Source organism: Rhinopithecus bieti, unplaced genomic scaffold (assembly GCF_001698545.2).
Source record: "Rhinopithecus bieti isolate Rb0 unplaced genomic scaffold, ASM169854v2 scaffold_27306, whole genome shotgun sequence".
Classification (NCBI taxonomy): domain Eukaryota; kingdom Metazoa; phylum Chordata; class Mammalia; order Primates; family Cercopithecidae; genus Rhinopithecus; species Rhinopithecus bieti.
Window position 1 is genome coordinate 644,897 of NW_016812395.1, and position 18,875 is coordinate 663,771.

The 18,875-nt window shown below is 38.2% G+C and overlaps 1 protein-coding gene across 1 annotated transcript in view; it reads left to right on the top strand.

The window, feature by feature from the left end:
• Positions 1 to 18,875, top strand: part of CPA6 (carboxypeptidase A6) — a 337,798-nt gene that overhangs the window by 238,309 nt on the left and 80,614 nt on the right. Inside the window, exons 5-6 of the mRNA XM_017896303.1 lie at positions 197 to 288; positions 2,900 to 3,011. Coding sequence (XP_017751792.1) covers positions 197 to 288; positions 2,900 to 3,011 — 204 coding nt within the window. The remainder of the gene's footprint in view (positions 1 to 196; positions 289 to 2,899; positions 3,012 to 18,875) is intronic.

Sequence of the window (18,875 nt, forward strand, 5' to 3'; positions counted from 1 at the left end):
AAGCTACTATCTGTAAAGGCAGAAAATTAAATGTAATTTTAAGTATCCCAAAGAAAATTAAAAATAGAAAGTACGTTTTTGTTCAATTTTATATTCCATGTGCACTCCTTGAATTCTAAGACCTGTTTCCTTTTGTTCTCTAGAAGCTCCATTACTGTGAGAGAGTCTAACATAGTTTTTATTTATTTGCTCTTAGATTCAAAATTGGATGCATCATCTGAATAAAACTCACTCAGGCCTCATTCACATGTTCTCTATTGGAAGATCATATGAGGGAAGATCTCTTTTATTTTAAAGGTAAAATAAGCAATTGCTATGTAAATACATAATGTTTACCAAATATTCATCTTTTTCAACTTTGACTTATGGGGAAAAGAAATGAAATGATCTTTTATAGAGTCTCATATTTAACATCATCTGATAATCTCAAATATTTTCCCTTAGGTTTCTGAGCCATATTTCATTTTTGCCATTGGATATTCCAGAGAATACTGTTGCTAACATTTTCAATTATCGATGCGAAGTATTTGTGAGTTGGTGCTGCTTAAGATGAACCAACGCAAAACTATATAAATGTGTAGGAAACTGTTATGGTTTGGCTCTGTGTCCCCACCCAAATCTCACATCAAATTGTAATTTCCAGTGTTGCGGGAGGAACCTGGTGGGAGGTGATTGAATCATGAGGGCAGATTTCCCCCTTGCTGTTCTTGTGATAGTGAGTGAGTTCTCATGAGATCTGGTTGTTTAAAAGTGTGTAGCCCTTCCCCCTTCACTCTCTTCCTCCTGCTCCACAATGTGAGATGTGCCTCCTTCCTCTCCGCCTTCCACCATGACTCTAAGTTCCCTGAGGCCTCCCCAGCCATGCTTCCTGTACAGCCTGCAGAACTGTGAGCCAATCAAACCTCTTTTATTTGTAACTACCTAGTTTCAGGTAGTTCTTTATAGCGACGTGAGAACTAACTAATGCAGAAGCTACGCATTATTCTCATTCATCTTTTGACCCTGCATTCTCTTCCATCTACTGACCTGTAGCCCTCCATTCTTTCTCAGCCAAACTTCTAAAAAGACTGACCTCTAGTCACCATCTCTACTTCCTCTCCTGTCATTCAGACTTTGACTCACCAACCTTTGCCGCCACAAGTCTTCTAAAACTTCTTTCCAAGGCCAGCAACCACTCCTAGTTGATTCTCCTCCTGTCTCTCTGACCATCTTGGTCTCACTCACTGGCTCCTTTCTCCTTGTTCTTTCTTAGGTTCAGGTAATCCCTGAGACTCTATCCTCAGCCCTACTTTCATACCACAAACACTCTCTAGATAGACACAGCTAGCCCATCATTTCAGCAGTCATCCCAGACCTCTGTATCCATTGCAGTCCACCCTCTGGAACCTTAAATTTACCCCCATTGCCTACTTGACACTCTTCCCTGGATATTCAGAAAAGCACCTCAGATTCAGAATGGCATCCCTCTCCTCCCAATTCAGAAACATGGGCATCATCCTAAATTCCTCTCCTTTAACCATTCACTTTAAATTACCACCAAAAGCTGACCATTTTTTCTTCTGAATATTTCAGATCTGCCCCAGTTGCTTCTCTTGTCCTCATAGCTATTACCCTGACTTCTCTCTGTGTCTGTTCTCCCTGGACTATTGCAGTGGTTGCCTCACTGCTGAGCTTCCTTGGAGCCCCCATTCTTGACCCTCTCATGCTCTAATCCATCCTCCACACTGCTGCCAATATGAGCCCTCAAACATGAGCAAGCAGACACACACACACACACACACACACACACACACACACACAGCCCCCCATAGAATACAGGAGGAAGCTCATCTCTTTTATTTAGTATCCAGGGAATCCACGTTGAGCTTTATCTGCTGTTCCTTCCTCAAACTGCAGGCACAGTTCCTCCAATATGGTATGCTCAGATTCTCTTCCGGGATTGACATGCCTTCCTCCAACTTGTCTGCCAAACAAGCTTTATGTCTTGCTGAAGTACTCAAGTGCTCCTCTTCTGAGAAGCCACCTTTTATTACTTAGAAAAATTCAACATAACACTCTTATGTTCCCATGGTAACTTACAGATATTCACATCATAATTGTTGATTGATTGCTTACGTGTTTGCCCTCCCCACTAGCATATAAATTCCTTGTCTGTTCATGTTTGAATCTCCAGTACTGAGCACAATGTCTGACATTAAAAAGGATTTCCTGAAATATTTGTGGAGTGAATTAATGAATGAATGAAAATTAGATCCCCTGTAATTATAATGACAGGAGCTCCTATTGATTTCTCAGCTAGCAACCAGGTTAAAAGTAATATTGATATAGTTGGATTGTAAAGAAAAATCTGCCACTTGATTCTAGAAATCAAGTTGTTTTATGTTTTCATTTCATGTTATAATAAAATTTAACTTTATCCACCTATAAAATATAGCTATTATTTAAGAACTATTCCTTGGGATGGAGAGAGAAAGGGCATGAGGGAGGACTTAGCTTTTTACTTAACAGTAACATACTATATTACAATGAAGAAGCAGGCTGAGCCAGGAGGATTGCAAGAGACCAGGAGTTCAAGACCAGCCTTGGCAACATAGCAAGAACTCATCTCTTAAAAATGAATTAATTAATTAAAATAAAAAATTTTAAAAAATAAAGCAGCAACCTATTTTAGGGATTTTCCTTTTCCTTTTGTGCTTTCTAGTTCTTTTATTATAATTAGGACAATAAATGTATTGTTTCTGCATAAACAAGCCTGGACTTTCGAGATAGATAGGAACTCCCTTTGTCCTTTTTATGCGTTACCTAATGAACCACACTATAATGAAGAATTATGCTGAAACCTTATTAAATTATGCTGGTCAGTGAATCTAAAAGCCTGAGTTGGTTACTGTGAATGCTCTTGTTTTCAGCTGGGCAGACGTTCACGACTCAAAAGAGCTGTTTGGATAGACTGTGGTATTCATGCCAGAGAATGGATCGGTCCTGCCTTTTGTCAGTGGTTTGTAAAAGAAGTAAGTTAAACCCTTTACACGATGTCCATTTCAGCTAGTCAGTGCTTCCCTGTGTTTTTATTCTGCTTAACAAATGAAGTGGGAATTTGAAACCAATGATACCTGATTGAATAACAGTAACGCCTTGATTCCATGGGCTGCTTTCATGTTTATGAAGACCTCTTGTAACCCTGGCTCAGCTTATCCTCACCTGTGCCCTTGAAAGTGGGAATTGGCAGCTCTCATTACAGAGAAAGAAACTGAAGTTCAGAGCCTTTTTGAATTTGTGACAAATTAGGAACTAACCTAGCAATGCATATATGGCACAGCTAAAAACCCAATCTGTGGTGTTCCAAATAATTTCTTACAAGATATCCAGCTCAAAAAGTTCTACATTACTTGACTTCCTCCTCAAAATCATTCCACATATGCTCTAACAATAAAGAGAGAACAAGGGGTTGCTTGTGCCCTCCTGCTATAGGTCTGTAATTTAGATACCAGAAGACCTTTAGCATCTGTGGATTTAACATTCTTAGTTTCAGTTATTTTTCAGTAACCCTAATCGTTGATGACTCATAGTGATTTCTCATTTTCTTAATGCTTCATTTGAGTCACAAGCCCTCTGAGCTAGTGCGTTGAGTGGGTCCCTATCCCAAGAGTGGGCCAGCCTTTTGTGCCAACACTTTCATATGTTCTGATGCTTTTCTATTCATTGTCAAGAATGTAGTATCGTCCATGGTTTTTTTTTTTTTTTTTTAACCTTGACTTTTAGTTTTGGGAGTTGAGGGGTGACTAATACTGGTAATGAAAGTGAAAGTCAAAGGATAGGAAGGGTCTTAGCCACAAAACAACTCGACAAATTTTTTAGCCCTGTACTTACAGAAAACCATTAAAGACACAAAGGATATTTAAATGTATCAGTGATATTTTACTGTGTTTTATGGGGAAATTATGTGCTGTAGTGGAATTTGTAACTTTGAAAACTCTCCTAGGTCTTAGAAAACATAGCTCACAAATGTCAAGAATGTACTGAATTTACAAAATGTCTCTCTGCCACTACCAAAACCACAAAAGTATGCTTAATCTTATAAGTATTGAGTAATAAAATTTTCTAAACATTCCTACTCAGTTTATTGAGTAATTTGCATTCTCTTAAAACCCTATTTCATCCTGCTAGGACAAATGCAAAAGCTAATAAGAAATTAACTCTATTACATTGCATCAAATACCCAATATATACATATCAACATGTTGTCTGCTATTTCAGGTTTAAAAAAAAAAAGAAATAGTTAAGTACGGAACATCTGTTGTTGACAGGATATGGTTGTATATATTATTGAAGAACATGAGAATGTATCTCCCTAGCATTCCAGCTAAAGTTTTCCCTCACCCCCAACATATGCAACCTTTTCTTTATAACATCTAAATTTACTTTGTCTATTATATGGTTATCATCTTATTCCTGTACCAACTCCAACAAGAGAAACTGCATCCATCTTGTTCACTGCTAAATCCCCAACATGTAGAACAACACTTGGCACTTGATAGGTGTTCAAATATTTGTTAATGCACTGAAATGATGAGAATTCAGTGGTAATAATGTGGAAAGATTTCTGGATGATGACTTGTCAGATCTTCTCATAGGATATGAATGGTTCCATCTGGGTTTTTATAGCATACAATCTGTGGAGCCATATACAGCAGCACTGTAACCTGGGCTAAATTTCCAAGGAAGAGAAGGACAGTGTAACCACAGGTACACAGGAAAAGGAAGAGGCATGTGCAATGACTGTCAACTGAGGGCAGTTGATTTTGGAGCAAGAGCAAGAAGCAATTGAGATTAGGCTCCATTTCCACCAATACATTGTTGGGAGGAGAGGCTTTCCTCTCCATCCTCCTCCCTCCTGCACAGGGCCATCACGTGTGCAGAAGAGTGAGTCCATTCCTGTGCCTCTGCTACCCTCCCAACACCTCTTTTACTCCTCCAGATTATGGCTGCCATTTGCTCCTCCACTTTACCACTCCATTTTCTGTCTGAGCCATGGAAGCAACCAGAAATGAAACAAAGGAGGCCTAGAGGTCATTCACCCCAGTGTCACAGTCAAGGTGTTAGCTGGAGCTCTGGGCATGGGGATGTGTGTCTTCCCTGGGGGATGATGTGCTTCCAAGCTCACTCACATGGCTGGTCGTAAGCCTTAGGTCCTCACTGGCTGTGGGCCAGAGATATCAGCTCCTTGACACATAAACTTCTTCCTAGACCAGCTCAAAACATGGCACCTGGCTTCACTCAAAGCAGGTGAGAGTGAAAGCAAGAGGAAACAGGCCCCAGATGGAAACTACGGTTCTTTTGTAACCTAGTCTTGGAAGTGACCTCATATCACTTTTGCCATATTTTTTTCATTAGAAGTGAGTCACTTGGTCCAGCCCATACTCAAGAGGAGGGAATTATGCAGGGACAGATACTAAGAAGCAGGAATTGTTGGGGATCACATTAAAGTCTGCCTACCACTCCTTCATGAGATTTCCCCCATAACCACTTACATCCTTATGCAAATGTGAACTGGAAGAAAACTTATCAGCCCTTCTAGGATCCTGATAGAACCTCAGATTGCATAGGTGTTATGTGCACACAGTTGGAAGTCAGGCAACCCCACACTGATGTCAGGGTAATGTCAGCTCTACCACTTACTGTCTGTATTATCTTGGTATCAAGTCACTTAACCTTTCTGAGCCTTAGCAAAATGACGATAATGATAGTATGCAACACATTGGCTTATTGGGAGGATTAAATAATATAATGCATGTGTTCTCTCATAAGTGGGAGTTGAACAATGAGAACACATGGACATAGGGAGGGGAACATCACACACCGGGGCCTGTCGGGGGATGTTGGAAAAGAGGAGGGAGAACATTAGAACAAACACCTAATGCATGCGGAGCTTAAACCTAGATGATTGGTTGATAGGCACAGCAAATCACCGTGGCACGTGTAAACCTATGTAACAAACCTGCACGTTCAACACATGTGTCCCAGAACTTAAAATAATAATAATAATAATAATAATAATAATAATAATAATAATAATAATATAATGCATGCAAAAGACTTAACAGAATGTTTGGCATATAATAAACACTTAATAAAATCAATTATTATGACTATTATATCAGCAATTTGGTATTTTTAAATAACTAATGGAAAGGGAACAATTAAAAAGAAAATCAAGCCAGGCATGGTGGCTCACACCTGTAATTCCAGCACTTTGGGAGGCCGAGGCAGGAGGATCACTTGAGCCCAGGAATTTGAGATCAGCCTGGGCAACATAGTGAGAGCCTGTCTCTACCAAAAAAAAAAAAAATTTAGCTCGGTGTAGTGGTGCATGCCTATAGTCCCAGCTACTCCAAAGGCTGAGGAGGGAGAACCTGTTGAACTCAGGAGGTCAAGGCTGCAGTGAGCTGTGATGGTGCCACTGCACTCCAGCCTGGGCAACAGAACGAGACCCTGTCTCCATCAATAAATAAATAAAAAGACTCTGGGAGGCCTAGGCAGGTGGGTCACTTGAGGTCAGGAGTTCAAGACCAGCCTGGCCAATATGGTAAAACCCTGTCTCTACTAAAATTACAAAAATTAGCTGGGTGTGGTGGTGCACACCTGTAGTCCCAGCTTCTCACGAAGCTGAAGCAGGAGAATTCCTTGAACCTAGGGGGCAGAGGTTGCAGTGAGCCAAGATCATGCCACTACACTCCAGCCTGGGCAACAAAGCGAGACTCCATCTCAAAAATAAACAAACAAATAAATAAATAGAAATTTAAAAATCAAAGATATAAAGGAACTCAACAACACTATCAACCAACAGGATCTAATAGACTGTACCCAACAACAGCAGAATACACTTTCAAGTGCCTGTAGAACATATTCTAAAATATACCATATCCTCTTCCAAAACATAGACCTCAACAAGTATAAAATAATTGAATTCATAAGATGTGTTCTGTAACCACAATGAAACCAAACTAGTAATTGATGGCAGAAAGATAACAGGAAAATCTCCAAACACTTGGAAATTAAACACATTTCTAAATGATCTATGGGTCAAAGATAAAATCTCATGAGAAGTTTTGATAATACCTTGAACTGGATAAAAGTGAAAATACAACATATCAAAATGTGTGGGGCATAGCTAAAGCAGTGCTGAGAGGGAAATGTGTAGCAGTAAAGGTATACATTAGAAAAGAGAAAGTCTCAAAACAATAAGCTCTTCCTTCATTGACCTAGAAAAATAGAAAATAAACCCAAAGCATGCAGAAGGAAGGAAATAATAGAAATAAGAGCAAAAATCAATGAAATTGAAAACAAAGTTATTAGAGAAAATCAATAACACAATAAGCTGACTGGAGTGCAGTAGCATGATCATGGCTCAATGCAGCCTCGATTTTCCAGGCCCAAGCAAACCTCTCACCTCAGCCTCCATGGTATTTGGGACCACAGGTGTGTGCCATCAATTCAGGCTAACTTTTTTTAATTACTTTTTGTATAGACAGGGTCTCCCTATGTTTCCCAGGGTTATCTCGAACTCCTAGGCTCAACTCCCACCTCAGCCTCCCAGAGTCCTGGGATTATAGGCATGAGCCATGCACCTGGCCTAGTTCTTTTAAAAGATAGATAAAATTGGCAAAGCTCTAGCATGAGAGACAAAGAAAATAAGAAGATGCAAATTAACAATATCAGGAATGAAATGGAATATCACTACAAACTCTGAAGATATAAAAAAGGTTAATAAGGGAATACTGGGAATAATTCTACCCTTGTAAATTTGACAACGTGGACAAAATGAACCAATTAATTGAAAAACACTAACTACTACAACTTACCTGTTAGAAAGTAGAGAATTTGAATATCCCTATAACCATTACAAATTTTAATTTATGATTTTAAATGCTCCAAAAGGAAATTTCAAGATACAGAAGCTTTCACTGGAGAATTCTACCAAATGTTTAAAGAAGAATTAACACCAATTCAACACAGTCTTTTCAGAAAATAGAAGAAGTTGGAACACTTCCAATTCTTTTTATGAAGCCTGATACCAAAACCAGAGACAGCACATGAAAAAGAAACTCAGACCAATATCCTTCTTGAAAATAGATACAGAAATCCTGAATAAAGTATTAACAGAATTTAGCAATCAAGAGAAACAATTATATACCATAGCTAAGTGAGATTTACTTCAGGGATGCAATCCCAGTTTAATACTCAAAAGTTAATCATTATAATCCACTGTATTAAAAGCTAAAGAAGAAAAATTATATAATTTTATCAATTGATGTAGAGAAAGCATTTGACAAAATGTAAGATATATCCATGATAAAACTCTTAAAGAAAGGGGAAATTTTTCAACAGGATACAAGATAAACATACAAAATCAGTTTTATTTCCATACACATAATAGCAATGAACACATGGACACTGGAATTTTTAAAATACAAGATTATATACAATTACTCAAAAAACTGTAATACTTTTAGGTGTAAATCCAACAAAACATGTACAGGACTTACATGCTGAAAACTACAAAATGCTGGTGAAATAAAGAAAATTGAAGTGGAGAGACATACCACATTCATGGATTGGGAGATTTCAAAATAGTAAAGATGGCAATTCTACTCAAATTGATATAGAGATTTAACACAATTCCTATCAAAATTTCAGCAAGACTTTTTGTAGCTGTAGATAAGATTATTCTTAAAAGTGTATGAAATGGCAAAGGAAGTAGGAGAGCTAAAACTTTTTTGAAAAAGAAGAATGAAATGGGAGGGAGGATTCGTTCTGTCTTATTTCAAGACATACCATATACCTACAATAATTAAGAGTGTGTGGTATTGGTGAAGGGATAGACATAGATAAATGGAACAGAATAGAAACCCAAAAATAGATCCACACAAATATTTCCAACTGACTTTTGACAAAAATGCAAAACCAATTCAAGGGAGGAAAGACAGCCTTTTCAACAAACGGTGCTGGAGCAATTGGATATTCATTGCAAAAAAAATGAGTCTTTTTTTGTATATGGTATGAGTCTAAGTCTCATACCATGTACAAAAAATTAACTCAAAATTGATCATGAATTTAAATGTAAAACGATAAAACTTTTAGGGGAAAAAAGCATAGAAGAAAATCTTGAGGATCTAAAACCAAAGCAAAGAGTTCTTTGATTTGACACCAAAAACATACTCCATAAAAGGAAAAGTAGATACATTGTACATTATCAAACTTAATCAAAATTTTAAACTTTTGCCTATGAAAAACTGTTAAGAGGATAAAAATGATAAGCTGCAGCCTGAGAAAAGATATGCAAATCACATATCTAATAAAAGACTCATTTGGAATATATAAACTCAAAACTTGACAGTAAAAAGCAAGCAATCCAGTGAGAAAATGGGCAAAAGACAAGAAGAGACATTTAACCAAAGTGTATACATACAGATGGCAAATAAGCACATACAAAAAAGATGTTGGGAAAATTAAAGCCAGAGTGAGCTATCACTACACACCTATCTGAATGGCTAAAAACAGATAGATAGATTTATATCTATAGATGTATAGGTAGATCTATACATTTACAGATATATACCACCAATATCACCAAATGCCAGGGAGGATGCAAGAAACTAGAGCACTCATATGTTGCAGGTGCAAATGTAAAACGGTAGAGCTATTCTTGAAAACAGTTGGCAGTCTCTTTTCAAACTAGGCATGGAACTACCATATGACCCAGTAATTGCACTCCTGGCATTTATCCCAGAGAAATTAAAACTTATGTTTGCTCAAAAACCCATGCACAAATGTTTATAGCAGCTTTATTTATAATAGCCCAAAACTGGAAACAACCCAGGTGTCCATCAACAGGCAAATGGTTAAACAAACTGTAGTACATCCATACCATGGAAAACTACTCAACAATTAAGAGGAACAGATTCTTGATAAATGCAGCAACCTGGATGAATCTACAGAGAATTATGCTGAATGAAAAAGTCCATCTTAAATACCTATTGTATTATTTCATTTATATATTGCTCTCTAAATGACAAAATTATGGAAATGGAAAACAGACAAGTGACTGCTCAGGGTTAGGGAAGGGGTGGAGTTGGAAGGAAAGTGGATGTGGCTGTAAAAGGGCAACATGAGGAATGTGTGTGAGGATGGAAATGTTCTGTATCTTGCCCGTATCGATGCCAATACTGTAACGGTAATATTATACTACAGTTTGGCAAGATATTACCAATGGGGAAAAATAGGTAAAGGGTATATGGTATCTATCCGTATTCTTATAATTACATGTGGACCCTCATTTATCTCCAAATCAGAAGTTTATTATAAAAATAATAGCCAGGCTGCATATCCCTGGTTTCCATTCTCTTTGGAACCAGGTGCTATCTTTTGCCTAGAGAAACAGTCAATTTCATCTCTGCTCTCTCTTCCCTGCTGTGTAATCCTCATCAGCTGGCCCTGACGCTCTCTGCCATGGAAACCAGAATTATCAAGGGGGGCTCTGGCTCTGTGAGTTCGTCTCCTCTTTGGCCAGCATTACTGTACCATGCCATGCCCTGAGAGCCACTTCCACTTCTGCCTCCATTCCAATTTAGTGGATTGATCTGTGGATGTCTATTTTGAAAACACAAAGCTCAGAAAACAGTGATACAGAAGCAAACTACAATAATTAAATGACTGGTAAATTGGGCTTCATTATCTTGTTATTTTGAAAATTGCATAAATGAATTCATTATCTCAACAAATAATTTCTAGTTCCTAGTTGACAGACATTTTTAAAATGCCAGATATACCACAAAACTTATGGGCTTTAGTCTTTTAAGTTGATAGTCATTTAATTCTGTTGGAAAATGTAGAGCCATCACCTTTCTGTTTGCAGTACATGCTACCTCTCTTTCTTTCCTAATATTCACATAGCACAAATTTTTTTAATCTCGTAAGTAGAATTAAGAAAACAAATGGTGGGTACACTTAGATTGCAAAATCTCTCTCTCTTGCTGAATGCTTGCTTATACCAGGTTAGCAAAACCATTGACAATATCATATGATATTTATGGTGCCATGGGACTTTGAGGGGAGAGGAAAAAGATGAGCACAGACATGCTGGACTTACTGTTGAAATGTATACTACAGATGCTCCCTTCATCACAAAATTAAAAGGAGTTTTAAGAAATATTCCTTTTTGATGTTAAAAATTTTCTTTTTTTTTTTTTTTTTTTTTTTTTTTGAATGGCAGGTCTCACTCTGATCACCCAGGTTTGAGTGCTTAGTGGCGCGATCTTGGCTCACTGAACCTCTGCCTTCCGGGGGGTTCAGCGATACTTTGCCCTCAGGGCCTCCGTGAGTAGCTGGGATTACAGGTGTGCCACCCCACACACTGCTAATTTTTGTATTTTTAGTTAGGGGGACAGGGGGTTTCACCATGTTGGCCAGGCTGGTCCCGAACTCCTGACCTCAAGTGATCCAACCACGTCAGCCTCCCAAAGGGCTGGGATTACAGACGTGAGCCACCATGCCCAGCCTAAAGTTTTCTTAAATTTGTCGTGGGCCAAGAGGGATGATACAGACACTAAATTCATCAAAGAAAGAAAACTAGAATAGATACATAAGGAGAAATAACCAGAGATACACATACAGAACATGGAAGTTATCTTTCTGCAAACGTGAACAGATATCTACAGAAGAGCAAGAGACTTAAACCTGAGAATTGGCAGGCCAGGGAACAAAGAGAATAGATAGCAAGGAGATACTTGTAAAGAGAGACACTTACAAAACTTAAAAGCAATGGGCTTGAAAATTAAATTTAAAAATAGAGGATGGCTCACACCTGAGGCGGATGGATCACTTGAGGCCAGGAGTTCAAGACCAGCCTGGACAACATAGCAAAACCCCTTCTCTACTAAAAATACAAAAATTAGCTGGCCATGGTGGTACATGCCTATAACTCAGCTATTCGGGAGACTGAGGCGGGAGAATTGCTTGAACCCAGGAGGCGGAGTTTGCAGTGAGCCGAGATCGCACCACTGCACTCCAGCCTGGGTGACAGAGCAAGACTCCATTTCAAAAAAAAAAAAAAAGTAGAGGAAATCACCAAGTTAAAATAGGGTTGAAAACAGTATGGCAGTTCTTCCAAAGTTAAACATAGAGTTACTACGTGATCCCAAAATTCCACTCCTATGTGTGTACCCAAGAGAACTGAAAACATATCCACACAGAAACTTGTACATGAATGCTCATAGCAGCATTATTCGTAATAGCCAAAAAGTGGCCATCAACTGATGAATAGTTTTTTATTGGTATAACCGTACAACAGGGCATTATTCAGCCATAAAAGGAATGAAGATTTTAAGATACAGCAGTGATGGATCTTGAAGACATTGTGTTAAATGAAATGAGGCAGACACAAAGGCTCATATGTTGTATCACTCCGTTTATATGAAATGTTCAGAGAATAGGCAAATCCACAAAAACAGGAAGCAGATTAGTACTTGCAAGGGGATAGGGTAAGAGGGAATTGGAACTAACAACTACCAGGTTCTTTTTGGAGTGATGGAAATGTCCTAGAATTCAATAGTGATGGTGATTGTACAGCACTGCAAATATACTAAAAACCACTGAATTGTGCACTGTAAAATGGTGAATTTTATGTTCTGTGAATCATATCTCAATAAGAAGTAAATGAAGTGCTGATACATGCTACAACATACTTGAATCTTGAAAACATGCTAAATGAAAGAAGTCGATCACAAAATATTACGTATTACCTGATTCCATACATATGCAGTGCCCCATATCGGTAAATTTCTGGAAAAAGAAAGTAGATTAGTGTTTGCCTGTGGTGAGGGAAGAGGATAGGATTATCGGGTTGATAGCTAAAGAGTATGGGCTTCCTTTTTGGATAATGAAAGTATAAGGCCAGGCACTGTGGCTCTTGCCTGTAATCCTAGCACTTTAGGAGGTCAAGGTGAGCAGATCATGAGGTCAGGAGTTCAAGACCAACCTGGCCAACATGGTGAAACCCCATTTCTACTAAAAATACAAAAATTAGCCAGGCATGGTGGTACATGCCTATAATCCCAGCTGTTGGGGAGGCTGAGGCAGGAGAATTGCTTGAACTGGGGAGGTGGAGGTTGCAGTGTGCCTAGATTGTGCCACTGCACTCTAATCTGGGTGACAGACACTCCATCTCAAAAAAAAAAAAAGGAAAATATAAAACTATGTAGTACTGATGGTTGCACAACTCTGTAAATATACTAAAACACACTAAATTGCACACTATAAAAGGATGAATTGTAAGGTGTGTGAATTATATCCCAATAAAGCTGTTATTTTTTAAATTAGGGTTAAATAGCATTCCCCCAGAAGATATTTGTATTAATCAGTTCAACAAATTATTGTTGATCACCACATTTTTAGCACTCTGCTTATATTATGGCCATCAACAGAAGTATAAATCATGGTCCCTGCACTCAAGGGGTCTGCATTCTATTTGAGGAGGAATATTTATGTGCAGGAAACAACATAAAATAGTATGTCTTTGGAGGCCTAAGTGTACTGATTATAGTACCTGAAGGAATTAAGGAATCAGAAAAATCCATTAAGGCTAAAAAGACAAGGTTTGGGGAAGCTTTGTGGAGGAAATGATTCTCAAGCCTTGACTTGGAAGTTGGAATTTGATCAGAGAAATGAAAGTATTCCAAGAAAGAGAAAAGATTAATGTTGAGAATGAACATGATATGTGTGTCATTGTAGATTTAGTGAGGCAACAACCTATAGTCTGTGTGTGTAGACTCTAATGCCATATAATACTGCTTGAAAAATTATAGTAAGCCTTGGAAGCCAAGCAGAGTTTGGTCCAATAAAGCGAAATGAGGAAACACTGGCCAGGTGCGGTGACTCACACTGGTGATCCCAGCACTTTGGGAGGCCAAGGTGGGAGGATCACTTGAGCCCAGGAGGTCAAGGCTGCAGTGAGCTGTGATCGCACCACTGCGCTCCAGCCTGGGTGACAGAGTGAGATCTTGTCTCAAAAAAAAAAAAGAAAGAAAAAGAAAACACTGATAAGGAGCAAAAAGCACGTCCCATTGTCAGAGAACTTAAAGATGAAAGGCAATGATATATGGATGAAAGGAAGGAGAAAGAACCCAGAGTGAGGGCGACTAACTAGAAATTTCTAGGACAGGAATCTACACATAGACAGGAAGAGTGGATGTAGGAATGGAAAGTGAAAAAAACCATGTAAGAAAGTTCAAAGAAGCTGGGCGCAGTGGCTCAAGCCTGTAATCCCAGCACTTTGGGAGGCCGAGGCGGGCGGATCACAAGGTCAGCAGATCGAGACCATCCTGGTTAACACGGTGAAACCCCGTCTCTACTAAAATACAAAAAATTAGCCGGGCATGGTGGCGGGCACCTGTAGTCCCAGCTACTCGGGAGGCTGAGGCAGGAGAATGGCGTGAACCCGGAGGCAGAGCTTGCAGTGAGCCGAGATCGCACCACTGCACTCCAGCCTGGGTGACAGAGCGAGACTCCCTCTCAAAAAAAAAAAGAAAAAGAAAGTTCAAAGAAAATATTCATTCATTCTATCAAAAGCTTATTGAGCACTTCCTTTTATATGAAAGCAGCATGCTAAGTCCTGTAATGGCACAAGTACTGTCCTACAGTGCACAAAACATTAACCCTTTCCTCAGTGCATTTGCGGTTCTACTTGGGAGAAGAGACACAGACACAAAAGAAGGCAGCAATAAAGAAAGTCTCTAGGAATTTAGGAATTGATGATTGGCTTGATATGGGAATGGAAGAGGAGAATGGGTCAAAGATAAGATGCCCAAGAGATTAGTGGTGTCATTGAAGTTGGGGGAGCATCAGTTGAAGTGTTGGCGGGACCATTAGTCTGAAGGGAAGTACCCAACACAATACTACACTAAGCTGGTGGAATGATCAATTTGTTCAGCAAGTAATTATCAAGTGTTTACTACTATGCATCAGGCCAGGCCCTGTTAAGACACTGGATACTGGATAATGGGGAGGTAAAATCAAAAACTCTGCTGTTATCCAACTCATGGATTCTCATGGACCAAAAGAATGAATGCTGTCTGACAAGAGGTGAAAGATCAAGCAAGCTGTCAAAATGAATGAATACCTGATTCACAGGTCTAATTTGGGCAGCAGTCAACCAAGAATAAATTCCAGTGATTTTGTCCACCATAACAAAGTTGTGTGTAAGTACTTTTCTTGTCTATATTACATAAGCTGATAAGAAGAGACAAGCAAAGGGATGGAAGATTGTAGAAGTACACCATTGAGGTCCTGGTACAAATTCAGGGCAACTAATACCTATATTTAGGATCGCCTAGTAATTTTCAGTGGCAGCTCATTTTTACATCTTTTTGTCTTTTTAATTGTGGAAAGGCCACTTTAATTATTTGTTGCCAATGCAAGTGGAATAGCATTTGCTTCATTTTTCAGAATAACCTCCAACCGAATGAGGCAATTTGGGCTTTGTTCGCTTTTGCTAGTTTGAGATTGTCAACCTCCCAGATTGAGTATCTCAAGCCATGGTTGGTGCTTGCTGGCCCAGAGTTCTGCATAGCACTTCAGTTTTTTCCTCAAATAATTCTACATCGCTGGGATGAATTTGACCAGAGTCATTATTTGTATAATATTAAGAAAGTAACTCAGGGAAATACTTGTTTGACTTCTAAATGAGGAAGACATTTCCAAGCATAAAAGCAAAGAAAGAAGGCATAAAGGAATGACTGATAGCCCTGACTATGTAAAAATATTTTAGTGTAATATTTATTGATGAAGGAAACTCTTCATGACACGTTGCTATGTTTTAAAAAAAACAAGCATGGACAATACAATTTCAATTTTGCAAAATCTATGTCTGAGAGTTATATAGCTATATATCTGAAAAATGTGCCAAACGTTAAAAGAGGATAGGATTATGGGTAATTTTTATTTTATTCTTTATGCATTTCTGAATTTCTCAAAATTTTCTGTATAAAACAGGACAAAAACTGACTATATTTTTAAAATAAATTTTACTCAGACAAAACAGAATGCATTTCATTCTCACACTAAACTCAGTTATGTTTGAGTCATGTATTTCTACAGGTATTTTAGAATCAGCAGTTGAATTATATTTAACTCAGTGGAAGACCAAAGATAAAGCAAGGGTTTGCAAAAAAATGTTTGGGACTAAAATGACCTGAAATGGAAAGTTCTCCCAGACATTGAAGATGTATAATATACAGGTGGATCTAATTTGATCCTGTTACAGAAAGGCAGCAGTACAAAAAAAGAAAGGAAAAGCAATAAAACATCCTTAATTCTCCAAGTGAGCCACAATATTCATCTGCTGTCTATGTAATGTGAAACCTCGCCCTTCCAGGCCCAGTTTGATTATTGGAAAACCATCTCCATTGTGCATTCCCACCCATCTACACTCGGCACTGCAGTGATGGCCAATCCTAGTGCCAACATCTGGCATGTGATTCAGATGTACTATGCAGATGATTCAAATAAAAATAAGGATAGGAGACTTTCAGGGAAGCAGGTTATTTTCCAGGCAGAGTATGTAGTAATATGTGAGGGCTATGGTGGGTTGTGTGTTTAGGACAGAGCTCTAAGAACGACTTAGAGCTGTGGTTGTAGGAGAAGTCCTCCAACTGGGAAGTCTTTCCAGAAGGGGAAGGCTCTTCTCCTAGGATCCAAAAGTTCTCCAGGGAATAGTCCTTTTGGATAATCATCTCTTTCAGTCTCATTATGTCTTGCTGCTCATTAAAGGTAAAATATAAGCCCTCAGTCATAGGCATGAAACACCAAGGTCCTGGTTAAAAAATAGATCACTAAAAATAAACCTTTTTAAGAAGAGAACTTAAATTGCATGTATGTACCAAAAAACAGGGAATAAATGAGACAACTACTAAGCCCAAATCAAGTGTCTAATGAGTTCAGCTGAGTAAGCAAACACATCTTTGTTCTTAATTACATAATGGAAAACAGCTCATCATATGAAAATGATCTTCATTTTTTAAATTGTCTGACTTTGGTTCACTGCCATTCTGAGTAACTACAATATTTTGGTTTGCTTTTTCCTGGCCTTCAGTACCGTTAGTTCCCCATGTTCTCCCGTGCTCACTCTCCCCAATCTCCTTCATTCTTCACATCCTCCAACCTATCTCTTTCTCCCCTTCTATCCAATTTATAATGCCTTGAACATGGCAGAGTTTTTATTTAATATTTGTTTAGTTTCAGTTTAACTAAACTGAAATCCATTGCATCAGTTGTACTCCACTACTTAATAATAGCGAGTGTTCTGGCCATTGTGAGGACAGACAATGCTCGCTTTCCACCAGTAGCACCGAACTATAAAAGTGGCCACACAGGCTGAAGCTGGACAGAGCAGTCTTCATAATCAATGAGAGAAATTGTTTGTTCTGTGATCCTAAGAGCTTTTGTCAAAATATTTAAAACTCTCTTACTTTGTTATACATGTATTGGGAAATGATTTTAAGTGGTAAAACTAGTATGCTGTGTTTTAAATCATGAGAAATACTGAGAATTAAAACATCTTATTTCTTTCTTAAAAAAAAAAACCTTATAAAGGGTAGTTTGGATTGTGCTCATTGTCTTCTCTCTGTATAGCTTGCGATATGAAATGAGCATCTTTCATAAAAAAATTTGCCTTGGCAGATTGTCATACTCCTTTCTTCACTGAATCAGCTTCCAGTACTTTTTTTTCCTTTATACTTTCAATGTCACGAAATATCTCAGAGTTCCTTTAATGTGAAATGTTGCCAGGTCACTTCTTCTGGAATATCATCATCCTTTTCATCCCAACCACTTGTCTCATCTGTATTGGTAAATTGGTCCTCACTGTATTCCTGTGGCTGCATATCTAGAGCTGAATGGTGCAGTGTCAACATTTCTAGTCAGCTATTTGTTCTAAGCTCCATTTATATTTGGTTCAGATCTCACCTCCAGCATTAGCACTTTTCATTTCTTTGCTGCACTTTCACCTTTGTTGGACAATTTCCTCCTTCCACCATCCATTATTGTAAATTACCTTGTAGATTTATCACTGGGAAACAAGGACACAACACAACTACACACTTTGCTGTCTGTGTGTAAACTGATTATGAGTTGCGCAGTAGTAACCAATCACCCACCCACTGACAGAATTTCAAAGAAATGGTATAATGGATCACAGATCTTGATGCTCATTTTTACTTATATAGTGATTTGTAGACTGGAGATCTAGCAGTGGTAACCAAAACTCACACTTCTGTGGGAGGACTAGTGTTATTTAACTAAAGTGCAGTAACAAATTTATGTATATAAGAGCCATGCAAAGTGAAGACACCTGTACTTTCTTTTTTGGTAGGTAAAATATACTTATAGAGTAGATCTTCATAATACCAAAGTTGTCCTGGCTTCTTCTCATGAGCAAATACAACCACTGAACCACTGTTTTTAGGCTATCTCTGTGTGAAATGTGAAGTGGCATTACTTAGGAAAAAGAATAGACATGTATCTAGCAGTATATTCTTCCTGGTGACACAAAACATTTCAAATATTTATGTCTCTTATTAGAAAATGTAGAATAATTGACAACATTTTCTAGTCTTCACCCTTCCTATTAGATTAGTCACTCTGGGTGGTTCTAAGTATAAGTATAAAAATAACTAGAATATACAAGATTAGGAGATGATTTTCAGTTTTTCACCCTTCATTTATGGAGCCTTTTCTTCTTGTTACTTTCAAACTGTTATCTGATTGACCATTTTGTATTTAATGAATATCATGTAGTGTGATGTCAGCTATTTTATAAATTA